The 16332-nt window shown below is 48.9% G+C and overlaps 1 protein-coding gene across 3 annotated transcripts in view; it reads right to left on the bottom strand.

Annotated features, from left to right (window-relative positions):
* Positions 1-11062: 11062 nt before the first annotated feature.
* The window catches only part of Znf423 (zinc finger protein 423), a 321067-nt gene continuing 315797 nt past the window's right edge, over positions 11063-16332 (bottom strand). For all 3 annotated transcript variants that reach the window (XM_048355657.1, XM_048355658.1, XM_048355659.1), the window contains one exon: positions 11063-11771. In XM_048355657.1, coding sequence (XP_048211614.1) covers positions 11742-11771 — 30 coding nt within the window. In that variant the 3' untranslated portion in view covers positions 11063-11741. The remainder of the gene's footprint in view (positions 11772-16332) is intronic.

The raw sequence follows: 16332 nt of genomic DNA, 5'->3' as shown, positions 1-16332 counted from the left end.
ATTGTTTTAGCTCCTTTATCAAAGATTAAGTAGGCGTAGTTCTGTGGATTCATTTCTGAGTCTTCAATTCTGTTCCATTGGTCTTCAGGCCTGTTCCGGTGCCAATACCAAGCTGTTTTTATTACTATAGCTTTATAATACAGCTTGAAGTTGGGTATTGTAATTCCTCCAGCACTGTTCTTTCTGCTTAGGATTGTTTTTGCTATCCTAGGTCTTTTATTGTTCCATATGAATTTCTGGATTGCTTCCTCTAGTTCATTAAAAAATGGTGTTGGGATATTAATGGGTATTGCATTGAATTTGTAGATAGCCTTTGGCAATATTGCCATTTTGATTATATTAATCCTCCCAATCCAGGAGATTTGCTTTTTTAAAAAAAAATCCAAATTTGTCATAAACCCAAAGCAGAATAAACCCAAGGAAATGAAATCCCAAGACCCATCACAGTGAAATTTCTAAAAACTAAAGACATAGGAAAAAGATATTAAGAACAACAAGAGAAAAACAGCATCTTATCTTAGGGGCAAAAACAATTCAAATACAAGTGAACTTGTTAGAAATTGTAGAAACCTGAAGGAAATGAAATGTGTATGTGTGCACACCCACATGTGTTTGCATGCGTGCCTGTCCTAGGGTTGTACTCAGGGCCTAGGTGCTGTCCTTGAGCTTTTCTGCTCAAGGCTATCATTCTACCAATTGAGCCACAGCTTCACTTCCAGTTTTTCTGGTGATTAATTGGAAATAAGAGTCTCACAGACTTTCCTGCTCTGGCTGGCTTCAAGCCACTATCCTCAGATCTCAGCCTCCTGGGTAGCTAGGATTACAGGTATGAACCACCAATGCCATCTTGGAAATGGAATTTTTTTTTTTTTGTCCAGAAAGAAAGATCTATCAACTCAGGTTCACATATCCAGTGCAAATGTCTCAAAGACAGGGAAAAACACAAAATATGCTCAAATTAAGAAAAATAGGAGAATCTGTAGCTAGCCAACCTACCTTATAAGAGGAAGTTCTCTAAATATAAGAGAATTTTTTTCTCTTAAAGGAGTCTTGGAACAGCTGGGAGAAAGAACTCAGTAAGTAAAACTATGAGTAAATGCAATAGATCTTCCTTTTTTTTGCAATAGGTTTGTTTTCTATTATGTTAGTTTCTATTATGTTAGCCTTTATGGCGTTCTTGATGGTTATTTTTAAAGGTATGTTATTCTGGGCAAATGTCTGTATCTGAATTCTTTTAGCTAAAATCAGAGATTAATATCTTTTAGTTATTCAATAAATGTGACATACAGGTAATATATTAAAATACATATGTCATAAGTAATGGAAGCTTTAATCAACTAAAAAACAACCCAAAACAATGCAAACATGGTTTGGATCTTGTTTTTTGATCCTTCTGCTATTCTTCTTCTTTTTACTGGAGAATTGAATCCATTAATGTTTAGGGTTATTATAGAGAGATGTGTCATGTTACCTGCCATTTTCTTAATTTTTTCCTGTGTTTATTAAAATTGATCTTCTACTGGTTTTTGTCTGATGTGTTTCTTTGATTCTGATTGTTTTCTTCAGATTGCGTTCCTCCCTTCAGAATTCTCTGTAATGCTAGTTGGGTGATCATGAATTCCTCTCATTTTTGTTTGTCTCTGTAACACTGGTTTAGTGATCATGAATTCCTCTCATTTCTATTTGTCATGGAAGGTATTTTTTTCACCATCTAATGTGAATGATAACTTCATTGAGTGATATGATAATCTCCCCCTCTTGAGTTACCTAAATTGTGCTCAATGGCTAAAGTGAAATTTTAATGATGTTTGATGTAAATCAGATTCTAAACTATGCAGAGTAATAGTTGAGACTATTACAATATGAACAGGTGAGGTAATATTTCTGCATGTAATTTGAGCTGGTATAATGATGATACCAATAGATTTTAATAAGTTATGTGTACATAATGCAACATCTACAGTAACTTCTAAACTAAATTGTCCAAGGAGAGCTACTCAAAAATACCAAATCAAAGTGAAATTCTTCTTTTAAAAAGCTTAAATAAGAAATCAGAGAAATGAACTATTAGGAAAGAAGAAATGAGAAAAATCAAGAAAAAATTAAAATGACACATTTGAGCCCTAACATGTCAATAATTATGCTAAGTATAAATGATTGATTATACCAATTAAAAGAGATTGACAATGTAGATAATCAGGTATAAACTGTCAACAAGAAATTCACATCAGATAATGGAAACATTTACCAAAAGAAAATATAAGTGGCTATATTAGTATTAGATAAAACAGACTCTAGTGCAAAGATTACATACCCAGCAAGAAGGCACAGAAATCCTAAATGTTCATGCATCAGACAACTAAGCTGCAGAGTTTGAAACAAAGCAGTAAAACTCATATAGGCATCTGGGCACCACTATTTCATGCGTATAATCCTAGCTACTCAAGGGACTGAGATCTGAAAATCTCAGTTCAAAGCCAACCTGTGCAGAAAAGCCCAGGAGACTCTTATTTCAATTAGCTGGCCAAAAACTGGAAAAGGAGATGTGGTTCAAGTGGTATAGAGGACCAGCCTTGAGCAAAAAAGCTGAGTAAGAGTGGGAGACTCTGAGTTCAATCTCTAGTGTAATCTCTCTATCTCTAGGTCTCTCTCTCTTTTTTCTCTCTCCTCTCTCTCACATACGCAAACACACACACACACACACACACACACACACACACACACAAACAGACAGGCATACCTACAATTATATTTGAATACTTCCTCTATAATTGATAGACCAATTAGGCAGAAAATCAACAAGGGTACACAATAGTTCAACAGCAACAAGAGCTAATTGATTTTATGGAACACTGTACACAAGAACAGCAAACTATACATTCTTTCAAGTGTCTGTAGAAAATATTCCATGGTAAGACATATCATGGGCCACAATACATAAATCACAACAAACCAAATTGAAATCACAGTGTGCCTTCTGACCACAATGAAATCAGTAACAGAATTATAACTGGAAAGTCAACAAACACCTGGAAATTAAGCAGGCTTTTGAGTAATGCATGGGTCAGAGAGGAAGTCTTGAGAAAAGTCTTTAAATATACTGAACTGAATAAACATGGAATTACAATGTATCAATGATTTTGAGCTAAACCAGGGTGCAGAAGAAAACATCAGTACATCTGTATAATGGATGGAAAGGAGGGAAAGTCACATCTGCAACCTAGTCTTCCATGGCAAGAGCAGAGATCCCATGATTTCCCTCACGTGTGAAAGCTAGAATTGTTTTTAGAAATATTCAGTCAATACCTTGGGTCTTATGCAAATGTGCATAGATGTCTTACCTGAAATAAGATAGATTTAGGGGGAAACACCAATAATGTAATTCCCTTGAAAGGTATAATCATAGTTCAACTTAATCACCAGGACATGGGTACTTGAAAGGGGTGGGGTGAGGTCAAATGAATATGGGTAGAAAGGCAAGTGGGGAGAATGCAGTTAAAAATTGAATGTATAGCTTACAAAACTAAGAAAAGTGAGGGAAGGGGTGTGTTGGAAGGAATGGGTGAGAATGTTGAAAGGGGTGATGTTGATCAAGATACATTGTACTCATAAACTGCTTTGTTGAATGGTGATTCCTTTTTACAACTACTTAAAGATAATAAAAATAATTTTTAAAAGATTAAAAAATTTAAAACGAACCTAAGAGCAAAAGCAAAGCAAACAGGAAGGTCAATATACAGAAGAAATCAATGACATTGAAAACAGAAAAAGGAGAGAACGAAATGAAAGAGTTGACTCTTCGAAAAGTTAATGAGTTGATGAACCTCCAAAAATGACTGATAAAGACAGAAGACAGGAAGTATCAACATCAAGAATGAAACAGGAGCTACTAGTACAGACACCACAGGCCTGGAAACAGCAGTAGGGAATGCTGTGAACAATACTTAAATGTAACATATTAGGTGACATGAGCCAATTCCTTGAAAAAACAGAAACTACTGCAGTTTATCCAATATCAAATAGATGTTTTCAAATAGCCTTGTATGTAACTTTTAGCTATTAAGAAAGTTGAATTTGCTGTGGAAAAACTGCTCCCTCCCCAAAGAAAAGAATGAGATCTGTGTATGTAAATACAAAGGGGTAGGCACCAAAGATTAAAACCCAGTCCCAGGACAATGTGCTGTGCCATTTTTGTGACAGGATTCCTAGATGGGATACATGAGTGTGGTTAGATTGTTTCTGGAAGGAATGAGACAGGGAACAAACATCTTCATTCTTAGGACAGAGCCAACCCTGTGCTTGGCTTACTGAAAAGGATAATGAGGAAGCTAGAAGTGGAGAACTCTGAATTCAGCAAGCAGCTCCTAGGTTGCTGCTCTCTTCTGTGTGCTATGAGCTATCAGGCCTGGAAGGAAAGCGGGAAGCTGCCGGAGTGAAGTCAGGAGGCTGAGCCCTGCAGGAGGTATGGGATCTGTTTAGGCCCCGGAGGGTAACAGTGTGTGATTACAGACTGAGATTCCAGGAAACAGGGCAAACCCACAACAGCCAGAGACAGAGGGGTCAGAGTGGAACCCAGGCTGCAGCAGCCTAGAGGCAGCTGATGTCCCCATCATACTCTCAGAGCTGACTCTCCCCTGCACCCTACCATCAGGTGCTTTGCATATCCCAAGTTGTTGCCAAGTGCCATGTGTCCTCGAGTCCTCCTCGCCAGTGTGGAGTGCAGGCATCCTTGTCCCCACTGAAGCCCCAGACCCAGAAGCCATCTGAGGGTCCTGAACCAGCACCCAGGCCTCCGGAGTGCAGTGGGAGCAGGAAGCCAAACTTGAGGCTGGACTTGACACCCCTCACAAATGGGGAAGCAGCCCCAGAGCAGGGAAGGGATGTGCCCATCGCCTTGCACAGAAAGCACACAAACAGGTGTTTGCTGTTTTTTTTTTTTTGTTTTTTGTGTTGTTTTTTTTTTGGCCAGTCCTGGGCCTTGGACTCAGGGCTTGAGCACTGTCCCTGGCTTCCTTTTGCTCAAGGCTAGCACTCTGCCACTTGAGCCACAGCGCCACTTCTGGCCGTTTTCTGTATATGCTGGGGAATCGAACCCAGGGCCTCATGTATACGAGGCAAGCTCTCTTGCCACTAGGCCATAGCCCCAGCCCCAGGTGTTTGCTGTTTTAACACAAGGGCTCCCACAGCAGAGCACTGAAACCCCATTTTTGAGATAAGGGCTCCAAACCCATAGAGAAGCTGTGAAAATCTTAGAGATAGACCAGGTTTCCAGGGTACTGTCCCACGTGACTTCTTGGTGTCTCTTCCATTATGTCATTTCAAGTCTTGACAACTCTGGAGGTCTTGACTTTATCCCTGTTTTCAGGAAGGACACATGGAGGCATGGGGGGGAGGGGGCAGGAGTTCAGCTTGAACTGCCTTCTGGGCTGTGAGGTTAGGAAATATGGGCCCCCTGCCCCACTTCCACCTCTAGCCCAAATCCCAGTGGAGAGGCTCAGCCTCCCAGTCTCAGAGCTGGCCCCTCAGTTGTTCCCTTTGGGGCTGCTCAGTCTCTCCACATCCTCCTCTGCACCGCAGCTGGTCACGCTCTCATTAGACATCCGGTGTGTGAGCCACTGGTGGCATCCACTGACAGATTTCAGGAAGCTTCCCACTGGCTGTGTCGCAATTATTTTCCTTGGCACACTAGACCTTGTATTCTGTTTTGTTGTTTCATTTTGTTTGTTTTTAATGTCAACACAAGGGCTTGAGCTCAGGGCCTTGTACTCCTGCAGGCCAGTGCTATCACTTGATAGCTATCAAGCTATCACTTGAGCCTTCTGGCTTTTGTTTATTTTTTTTTTTTTGTGGTCAGTTATGGGGCTTGAACTCAAGGCCTGGGTGCTGTCCCTGTGCTCTTTTGCTCAAGGCTAGTACTCTACCATTTTGAGCCAGAGTGTTACTTCTGGTTTTCTGGTGGTTAATTGGAGATAAGAGTCTCATTCATGTACTTTCCTACCCAAGCTGACTTTGAACCTCAGTCCTCAGATCTTAGCCTCCTGAGTAGCTAGGATTATAGCAATGAGCCACCAGGGCCCAGGAATTGTAAGTGTGTGTGTGTGTAGGGGGGTGCGCGCGTGTGCCAGGCTGGGACTTGAACCCGGGGTCTCATGCTCTCAATTGGCTCTTTCACTCAAGACTGGGGCTTTACCACTTGATCCACACATCCACTTCCTTAAAAAAATTAAACTCTAAGGTAATTAGCAGCAGTAAAAATGGAAATATTTCACATGAAACTCCACATTTTCTCCTCTTGAAAACTGATGAGATCTGGCATCCTGGTGTTGCATTCCCCCAAGGGCAGCAAAAGAGAGGGGATGAGCAGCAGTGTCCTCTGCATTGGACATTTATTGCTCTGTCACCACACTCGGACACTCTTCTGTGCTGTCTTCACTCACTTCCCACCTGCTCTGCACAGCCTGCCTGGAGATGTGGCTATTGCTGCAACTGCTCCTGCATTCATTCAACAAACACAAACACCTATTCAAAGAGAGAAGAGGAAGGGCTCTCTGCCCTTCAATTGACCCTGGAGAATCTACAGCATGTGATTGGGGGAGCTAATGGATAAATGAAGATTAAAAAAACCACTTCTTCTAGTATGCCTTTATTTTATATTTGGAAATACTGCCCTAACACCACAATGGGACAGCTAATCTGTTCTACACCTTCCATTCATTAACAAATATTTATTAAGTGTGTACTGTGCCCTCTCAGTGTCGTAGGTACAAGGGGCCTGGCACAGCTGGCCACGGGCAGGACCATCTCATTCCACCAGGGACGCGTGGAAGCGGATGCCACCGCCTCTGGATTCAGAGGTCCAGGGAAAGGGGGTGGCACCCTGCTTTACTGCGAGATGCAGAACCGGACTCGGAGCCCACGACCCCGTGGGGAGGATCGCCTCGCAGGGGAGCTGCGGGTCTCCGGGTGTAGCTACAGTATGTGGATGGCCAGGGGCGGGATGGGCCCGGGACTGCCCCCCTCCAGGGGCCCCGGCGCAGGCCACGTGGCCCGGCTCGGCCTTCTCTTTCCAAGGCGAACGGGTGGGAAGGGTCTTCGCGATCGCCCCGGTTTCGAGCTTCTAGGGCTAGGGCTGGGTGGGGCCCACGGCTGGGCTGGGCGTTTAAAGTAGGAGCGGCCAAGGTAGGTGTAAATTATGCATAGCTATTTCTGGAAGCTTCTCAGATTTCTCAAGAGAGAGAAATTAATTTGCCTGTTTGGGCAAATAACACCAATTTTTTTTCCCCTGCTTAAGGTCATTTTGTTAAAATAAAATTGATTAACGTTCTCTTTAAAGTTTAAGTAGAAACTGCTCAAACATATTTTTATGCACAGAAGCGCGGTTTGCGCCCTTCAGTAATTAATAACCGCACAAATAAGTTCACTCTGAGCAGTTCGCGCTTGGCCGGCGGCCCTGGCCGGGCCCGGTGGGCGGGGCCGGAGGGGTAGGCGGGGCCGGGGCCGGAGGGGGTGGGCGGGGGCCGGAGGGGGTGGGCGGGCCAGAGCCCAGCCGGGCCAATCGGGGCTCGGGGACGACGGGGGCGGGGCCGGCCGCGGGCCAGCCCGAGACGGGGGCTCCTGCAGGTCCGGCGAAGCGCTAGTCCCGGTTAGGGTCCCAGATCTCGCAGGTTTCTGTGGACGAAGGCCGAGGGGTGGGTGGACCCCGAGCGGTGGCCGGAGGCGCGGTGTGGAGGCGGGAGAGATCTCCGCGGGGAGGTGGGAAGGACCTCCGCAGCCAGGTGACCTGGGGACGTCGGAGCTTGGGACACCCATCTTCTAGCTCTGCCCCCGTGAGCAATGACCCGACTGCACACGGTCTTCAGAATCGGAGCGTTTGGATCATGGTGGTCAACATCTCTGTCGACTCCCAAGAAGCTCAGAGCCTCATGAATAAGAACAGTCTCATTCTTCACGTTTTACCCATGAAAACCTGCAGCCCAGAGAGGTGAAGCATCTTGCTTGAAGTCACACAGCTCGCTAACTGGTAGTGATAGACCCCTGCAATTGCAAAACTTAGCTGAGTCAGGAAGGTTGTGAGTCCCAGGGAAGCCTGGATCTTGTCTTGATTTATAGCCCCGCGCCAGTGGCTCACACCTGTGATCCTAGCTGCTCAGCAGGCTGAGATCTGAGGAACACAGTTCAAAGCAGGAAAGTCCATGAGACTCTCATCTCCAATTAATGACCAAAAAGGCCAGAAGTGGAGCTCTACCTCCAGTGGTAGAGCACTTGCTTTGAGTGAAAAAGCTAAGAAACAGCTCCCAGGCTCTGAGTTCAAGCCCCAATAACAGCACCAAAAATAAATAAATAAATAAATAAAATAGTGGCAGTCTGTTTAAATTTATTCTTCCTACTTCCTGGTGGTGAGACTGTTAATGAAATGGCTGTAGCTCCAGGAGCCACTCTGAGCATGAGATACTTTGAGTAGCCCATTCGATCACTCACAACATCCATATCTTCCCCGTCATAACAACTGTGACCTTGTCATGTGAGCTTATTGGTATAGCTTGAGATGTGACTTTGGAAAAGAGAGACAGTTAAAAGGATTTGTCTTCCCAATGCTTGTCACTTGCTAGCTCAAGTTCACAGGGCCACCACCCTTCTACCGCTCAGACTTGATTTTGGCTCACTTAGGCTTGGCAGGGGAATGACCAAGGGTCAAAGACTCCACTTGGCACCCTTGGTATCTGATGGCAGGACAACTCAGTACACACTCCAAACACTAAAGATCTACCTGCTCAGCGTGTTGTGCCCCTTGAACGCCCTTCCACCCCTGCTCTCCTTGTTAGCTCCTACTTTTACTCTCAGCTCCAGTTTTTATTCTGTTCAGGTCAGTGAATCACTTGTCTAAGTAGGAACACTTAAGGCACAGAAAGACTCTGCTATCATGGTAACTTATGTATAAGTGTGTGTGTGTGTGTATGTGTGTGTGTGAGAGAGAGAGAGAGAGAGAGAGAGAGAGAGAGAACTGGAGGAGGAAAGATAGTCACACTCCAAGTTAGAAGGCCTATTCTCCATGGCCAGGGCCTGAAGGAAATTTTCACAGCAGCTTCTCTTCAGAGGCCCAAATTCTTGCCCACTTGCTTTCTGGAAGCTCTGTACAGGCACCAGGCACCCAGGACAGAGTCTGGGGTGCAGGTTCTGGTCAGTTCCTCCACTCAGAGCCAGCTGAAAGTGACAACTTATATCTGAAACCCAGGCACTGTGAGTCAGAGGTTTCCAGTCAACCCTCCCACCCCAAAGCCGAAGGCAGAGTGGTGGCTGGGTCTCTGGAAGCCCTGGAGGGGGAGCAGGTCCCCTCCTGTCATGACACACAAGCTCACGGCCCACCAACAAGCCTCATTTCTGCTCTGCTACCCCAGGGCCTGGGAGCTGCGTGGGACGAGGTTCCCCCAGCCAGGAAGGGAGCTGGGCGGCTCCATGCATTCTCCTCTACCCTAGCATTGTTCCATGGTGGAAATTCAAGTTGTGGCCAGGGCATCAGTGTCCCCCTGCCAGTCCCCTCCCCACAGAAAGCCACAAGGGGCTCTCAGCTGCGAACAACGGGGCTGGGCAAAGGGGGAGTCGGCGGGGTTCCGGGCAGCCATAAACCTCATTACCTCCCAGTCCCCTAGGCCGCCTGTCTCCTTACCCAGGCAGCAGCCGGCCTCGCCGCTGATTCCCACACGGCGTGAAAAGCTCTTGAACCCCCTGCTGTACTTTTAATGGGGGCAGTGACTAATTTAGCCCTGTGCCACCAACCGTCAAATCAAATCTTCTATTGGTACTTACTGAGGGCTCACCTGGGCTCCACGGGGTTCGAGAGAAATCCAGAACTGGCAGTGCAGCTCCGGACACATTGGTCCTGGGGCTGCCTCCGCGCTGTCCCAGGACGGGCCTGGCAGCCCCGCCGGACACTGCACCCCTGAGCACCTTGGGCGCCCACTCTGGGGTCTCTCCGCGACCTGCCAAGTCTCTAGGGGGTGAAAATGGCTGTGTCCTGCCTTCAGCTTGCGGGAGGCAGGCACCCTGACGTTTGGGGGTTCCATCACCGTTCAGAGGGTGCTGGCAGGCGCCTCCCTGAGATGTGCAGGTGAAATGCACTTTGAGAAGCCTGAAGCCGCCGCCCAGCCATAGAAGCTCACACAGGTCACCAGAAACCCCTTGATACGCCAGTGCTCCGGATCATGGCATAATTGCTCCAAATTCCACGCCCACGACTTCATATGACAGTGTAATTAGGTGCGATCCGTCTGGCCTGTCTCATTTCCGCTCTGCGGAGGGTAATAACCAATTTCCTCGCCCCTCGTGGGAAGTTGGCTCGGAAGGGCCTCCCCGTGTGGATCCTGGTCTCTGATTGATGAGTCGGCCCAGCACCAGTGTGATGAGGGGACCCAGGAGGCCAGCTACAGGGGGCCCCTTTGGTGGCACCAGGGTCAGAGCAGGCAGAGGCAGCGAGGTGCCAGGGTACCATCTTCAAAGACAGGCTCCTCTGGGAGCCAGCATGTCCGGACTCTGTCCTGAGCACCTGCCAGCCTCTCTGTAGTCCTGGCTTTTCCATGGATCTTACTTCATTCCAGTCTGGAGCCCCAGCCCTGACCCTGGGTGCTGAAGAGCTGCCCTCACCTTGCCACATCCACCCCTTGGCCAAAGCTAGAAGCCAGGTGTTCTTTGGAGTCCTGGTGTGTGGTCAGGGTTATCCACATGAAAAGCACTCCAGTGGGAGGGATGGGGGAGAAAAGAGGAAGCAGCAGCATGAGCCTCAGTCAGCAACCCGCTACTTAGGCTGGGAGATGCTGCCTGTGTCCGGGACACTCAGCTTCTCCATCCAGGAATGAGAAGGCCGGGGTATTCCCTCTCTCTGGTTCTTTCCCCTTGGACTTGGGTGACCACTGCCAGCTCATCCAATGGGCATGGACTTAGGGGACAACTGTGAATAAGCTAGGTCCATTGTGTGCAGGTCCCCAGGAGCATGGGAGAGCCCAGGGGACACACCTCTTGCCACCCCTACCCCCGGCCCCCAGCTGAGGAGAGAACCAAGCCACCTCTACTCATCTCATGGATTCCCTTTATTGAATTGAACTAGTTACTGAAGTCAGATCAAGTCACATTTAAAAGCAGACCATCCAGTTGCACTGAAACCGATTATATTCATTACATAGTTTTAATCACTGTCCGGTGAACTGGCAAATCCAATCAAAGCATTAGTCTTTAATTAAAAAAATTAAAAGGAAATATTCAGACAATAGCCAAGCAATCACATCACGATGCACAATTACCTAGAATTGCAATTAAAAAGTAGTTAACCAAAGGGGTTGGGGGGGGGGAGGTAGGAAGAAAACAAGAAGAAAAAAATAAAGCAAAGAAAAAAACACACTAATCTTTTCTTAAGAAAAAAAAAACTATCAGTATAATACATGAAGGAACGGAGGACAATACCCTCAAAAAGCAGGTTCCTCTAACACTAGAAATGTAGTCTGAGGCAGAAAACTCTAAAAAGCACACTGGCTGGGGCAGGACAATAAAAAATACTGAGCATGGAATACTTTTAATCTCTGCCATTAATATTCATTTCCAGCTGCTTATAATAGCAGCGCCTCATGGCCAAATCATTAGAGTTTTACATCTGGGTTGCAAATGACACTTTGATTGGATGTAATGTTCAAATGGCCCTCCCCACGGCGTCTCCGGCAAGCCTTCTGCGGAGAGGTGTCCTGTCGCGCGGGCTCTCACTGTGCGTGCTGGCTCATCGTGTGGTTCTGCAAAGGCAAAGAAAGGAGACACGCATGAGGGCAGAAGAATGGCGAGCATGCCCGTCCCCTCCCACCTGGTGCCCGGACTCAGAGGCTGCAGCAAAAGAGACTCGATTATTACAAAACAAAATGCAACAAGGAGAAAGTGCCCGGGGACGCAGCTGCCAAGGCACCACATTGACTCAGGGGCTTGGGGATCGGTGCCTGTCACTGCCAACCTGGACTCCCTGCAAATTGTTGTGTTTTTTTTTTTTTCAGATGATTTCAGGTCTTACCATGGGGATGGGCTACACAGAGGGCAAGGGGAAATGCTGGGGAGGTGGCAGGAATGAAAAACATCTCTATTTCCCTCCAATGAAGAGCAGGAAAGTCTGTGACGCCTGCAGGCTGGCCCCACGTCCCCTCTCCATCCTTCCCTAGCTGCTCTGAGCCTCACAGAGGGAGGCAGCAGATGTGCAGAGCAGCTCTGCAGCCAAGAAGCACCCGAGTGGGCACAGACATGCCGAGGCGGCAGGACAGCCGAGGTGCCTGAGTCCAGGCAGGATGGGTCACCCGGCAGGGAGCGTCAGGAACGAGCTCCACGGCAGGTTCTGGGAATCTGCCTGCATGGTCACATGACACTGCCTGGGCTACAAGGAGCCTTGCTGTGCAGTTTGGCTCAATCCGCCAGGGAAATCCAGGGCCCAGGTGGGACCCAGCGGCCAAATGCTTCCCTCTAGCCACAGCCCACGGCCTGTCCTCCCTCCTGCCAGCAGAGTTGATCTGTTTCCATTGGAGCCTGCCTGGGGCTGGGGGCGGGTTTTGGCTTCTGAGCCCACAGTCCTTTTCTTTTCTCTCTCTCTCTCTCTCTCTCTCTCTCTCTCTCTCTCTCTCTCTCTCTCTCTCTCTCTCTCTCTCTCTCTCTCTGTGTGTGTGTGTGTGTGTGTGTGTGTGTGTGTGTGTGCGTGTGTTGCCAATTCAATTCAGACACATTCCATCCTAAGCCTCAGGTGCTGCTCCATCTCAGGAAACCTGAAGAAAGGCAACAAAGTTCTCCAAAGACACAGTAGCCAGACCACTGATCCCTCTGCAGCTTCCTCGGGAGGCTTCTCCCTCCCAGGCTGGCAATCCAACGAGTGGCCCAGGGACCCTGCGCAGGCTGGGAACAGCGGTGTGCAGTTCTGATGTTGACCACTGGGGGGCACAAGGTGCTTTTTTTCCTCTCCTCATCTCCAGGTCTGGCTGTGAGGTGGCCCAGAGGATGGACCCTACTTCTGCTGGAGGCCAGGGGCCCAGGAGAACATAAAACCAGGGTCGCTTGCTGGCACAGAGCTCTGTGGCAGATACTTCACACCACTCTACAAAAGTAGCATCCGTGGTGATATTGCTGAGTACTCCAGATAGCTCCGCCCCCAGCACTCCATCCTCACAGAGCAGGTGCGTGCGGGCATCTACAGCACCAAGTGTCACTTACATACACTTCCTGGGAATGGCGGATACATGCCAACATGCTGTGTGCTACCCCAGGCACGTTCGTGTGTGTGTGTGTGTGTGTGTGTCTGTCTGTCTGTCTGTCTGTCTATGTGTTTCTGTCTCCCTCTGATGGGAAATGGTTGAGGCAGAGGGCAAAGGATCCCATGTGAACAAGGAATGTGCTAAGGCACAAGGGTTGACTAAAGCCAAAATGGGGACCCAGCACACAGGGCACCCGTGGGACTGGTTGGTAGTGAAGACTAGGGATGAAGCAACTGCTGCGAGACTATTTCCACAGACAAAAGAAAGCCAGGTATGATACCTAATCTCTACAAAATCCTAGAGGCTGTCATCCTACCTAGTCAGGAGGCTGAGGTCTGAGGATCGCAGTACAAAATCAGCAGCCCAGTGCATTATCAGCAGCCCAAGCAAGAAACTGTGAGAATCTTGTCTCTACTTAACCACCAAAGAACAATGAGTGGATCTGTAGCTAAAGTGGTAGAGCACTAGCCTTGAGTGCAAAAGCAAAGGGACAGCGCTCAGGCCCTAGTACTGGTATGCAAACACACATCCTGGCAGACCCCCCCATGTGGGGGAAGGGCACCTGGGGCAGGATACCACAAGGAGGCCCAGTGACACATCCTCCACAGTGGCTCAGCAGGGCACTGTTGGTGCAGATGTAGAAACTCACGTCTAGACCAGTGACTGGGACACTGGGACCAGTGACTAGACACCACTCCGCCGGTAAAACGACAGTCCTTCTCACTTAAGGAGCAGCAATGGCGGCTCTTAGATTAGACTCAGGGACTTCTTCCAAGAGGTTTCTGAGAAGAGTAAAAATTCTTTCCCTGAGGTTTTACTCCAGGAACAAAAGCCCAGGATGGCACCGCTGATGGAAATGTCAAAACGTGATGCCTGGGGGGGAGCAGGCACCAGAGCTTTCAGCAAGGCGCTCTGCTCCCGGCTGCACAGTGAGGGGAAGGGGAATTCTTCACTTGGGCCCACCCTTCAAGGGGCAGTGAGACCCCCAGGCCCTCAAATGCCACGGGATTAATGATATGGTGGGAGGCTTGGCAGGGTGCCCAAGGCCAGTTGGCGAGTGCATGCCAGGGAGCCTGGGCAAAGGCAATCTCTGGAAGGGCGGGGGGGTGGTGAAGACCCTTGTCAGTGGGACCCCTCAGCCACCCCACACCTGCAGCCTTGAAAGGCTGCACACACTGAGCAGCCTTGAAAGAGCTAAGAGTTCCTTCCACACAGCGAGGGGGGCAGGTGGGAGCGGGCAGGGACTAGTGCTCCATCAAGCCTTCCTGAGAGTTTCCGAGAGTTCCCTCCCCAGGCAGCTCTCGCAAGGGCATTTGGCCTTCATGTCTATTTCTCTGTTTATGCCTGTGCTATATTTAGCCCCTTCCGAGAAGGAAGAAAATCGTTTTTTAAAGATGTCATCGACCCCCAGATGAACATTTCCTGGTGCCATCTAGGCTGGAGGTAGGATCTGGGCATGACTAGGAAGAGGCTGGATGGTAGCCTGACATCCACCCGGTCGGTCTCTCTCTCTCTCTCTCAGCCAGGGAGACACAGGTGTGGGGCAGAGAAGCAGGTGAGGAAAATGAAGTGGGAGGAGTGAGTAGCAATGGCTTGTGGCTGAACTGATCCACTTGGCAGCCTTTGTGTGCTTCAGGTTGACTCAGGGCCTCTGCCTGGAGCAGAGGATAATCTGCCGCAAGGACACAAGTTGGTGGTGGGCAAGGCGGTAGGCACAGGCATGTGCGCACTGCCAGGACTGGGTCAGGTCTGTGAATGTGCCGTACCCAGATGCGGGCTGTTACCCTAGCCTTTGCGGGAACTAAGTCCAGTGAGTACTTATTTACCTGCCATTCATCCCTACATACAGGCAGCAGACATTTGCTCACTCCGTGCTGGGTGACAGTCATTAGCTCCTGGCTTGGAATTCATCAGTGGAATGTTTCTGATCCCAAACTCAATCCAGGTACGTGTTGGGTGTGGGGGGAGTTTGCCAGGTGTATGGAGCCTAGTTGTCCGGTTGTCTGCCTTAATTCACTCTGAATGGCCAAGCTGGAGGCTCTGTTCTGGCCGGCCCTGGCTTCATAGCCCAGCACAAAGGCCTGAACATGCATGCATGAGCCTTCCCTGGCCTGTAGCCCAGGATCATGGCACTACTTCTTGGTTTTATTCTCTGGTCCTTGGACTGGACCCAGCGCCATCTCCCTTTGTCAGTGTCATGTGGGGAGAGGAGAGGAGAGGTGCTTCACTATGCTGGCTGCTTTGGGCATGAAGCTGAGTCCCAGGACATCCAGCTGTGACTGGGAAGAGTTCTCTGGACTGCAGACCACTGTCCCAGGTTTTTGTCGGCCATCTCCTAATAACAAAGGCCTGTCAAGTCCCAGCACCTTGCTTGGCCCCTAGCACCTCTCCTGGTGTCCACTGGCACGGTTGCAGCCCTACCTGCCACAGCAGGTAGTAGGGCAGATGGGCTATGCCCTGTGTTCAAATCCTGGCTTGCCAGGTGCCAGCTAGGTAGCCCGAGTATCAAGGTCACCTCTTTCCGTGATGCCCAGAGGACCCAGGAGATAATTGCACAAATACCCCAGCCTGGCACTGAGTGTGCCCACTGAACTCCGTATTGGGGCCATGGGGTCCTCTGTCTGGTGGGACGGGAGGGAGGGGTGTGCGTGCATCCACTCGTTCATCCACTGCGCACATGTTTCGAGGGCCTGCTTGCTGTGTTCTGGACTGAGAGGTGGGCAGCCAGAGTTGGAGAGTCCCGGCCCTGGCCCGGCTGTGAGGACATGAAGGTCATACGAGTTCCAGCTCTGGCCACAAAGTCGCTATAACAGATTAAAGGCACAACATTGCGCCCAGCCCAGTGTCCCACCACTTGCTCCCAGGCCCCCTTGGGAGACCGTGCAGCTTTCCACATAGCCACTTTCCTCTGCTTCCCTGATAGGACCTTCCTTCCCTTCCCACCATGTTTGTGACACTGGCCGGGGTGGGGGTGGGGGTGATGGTGTGATGGCTTTCTGTCTAGCCTAGCTTCGCCATGACCTTTCTTCAGGGATAAGGAACAAGGCTGTGAACCTAAGTTAACCACAAAGAG

Source organism: Perognathus longimembris, chromosome 10 (assembly GCF_023159225.1).
Source record: "Perognathus longimembris pacificus isolate PPM17 chromosome 10, ASM2315922v1, whole genome shotgun sequence".
Lineage (NCBI taxonomy): Eukaryota > Metazoa > Chordata > Mammalia > Rodentia > Heteromyidae > Perognathus > Perognathus longimembris.
Note: the sequence above shows the minus strand (reverse complement) of the source record. Positions and strands in the feature narration are given on the sequence as shown.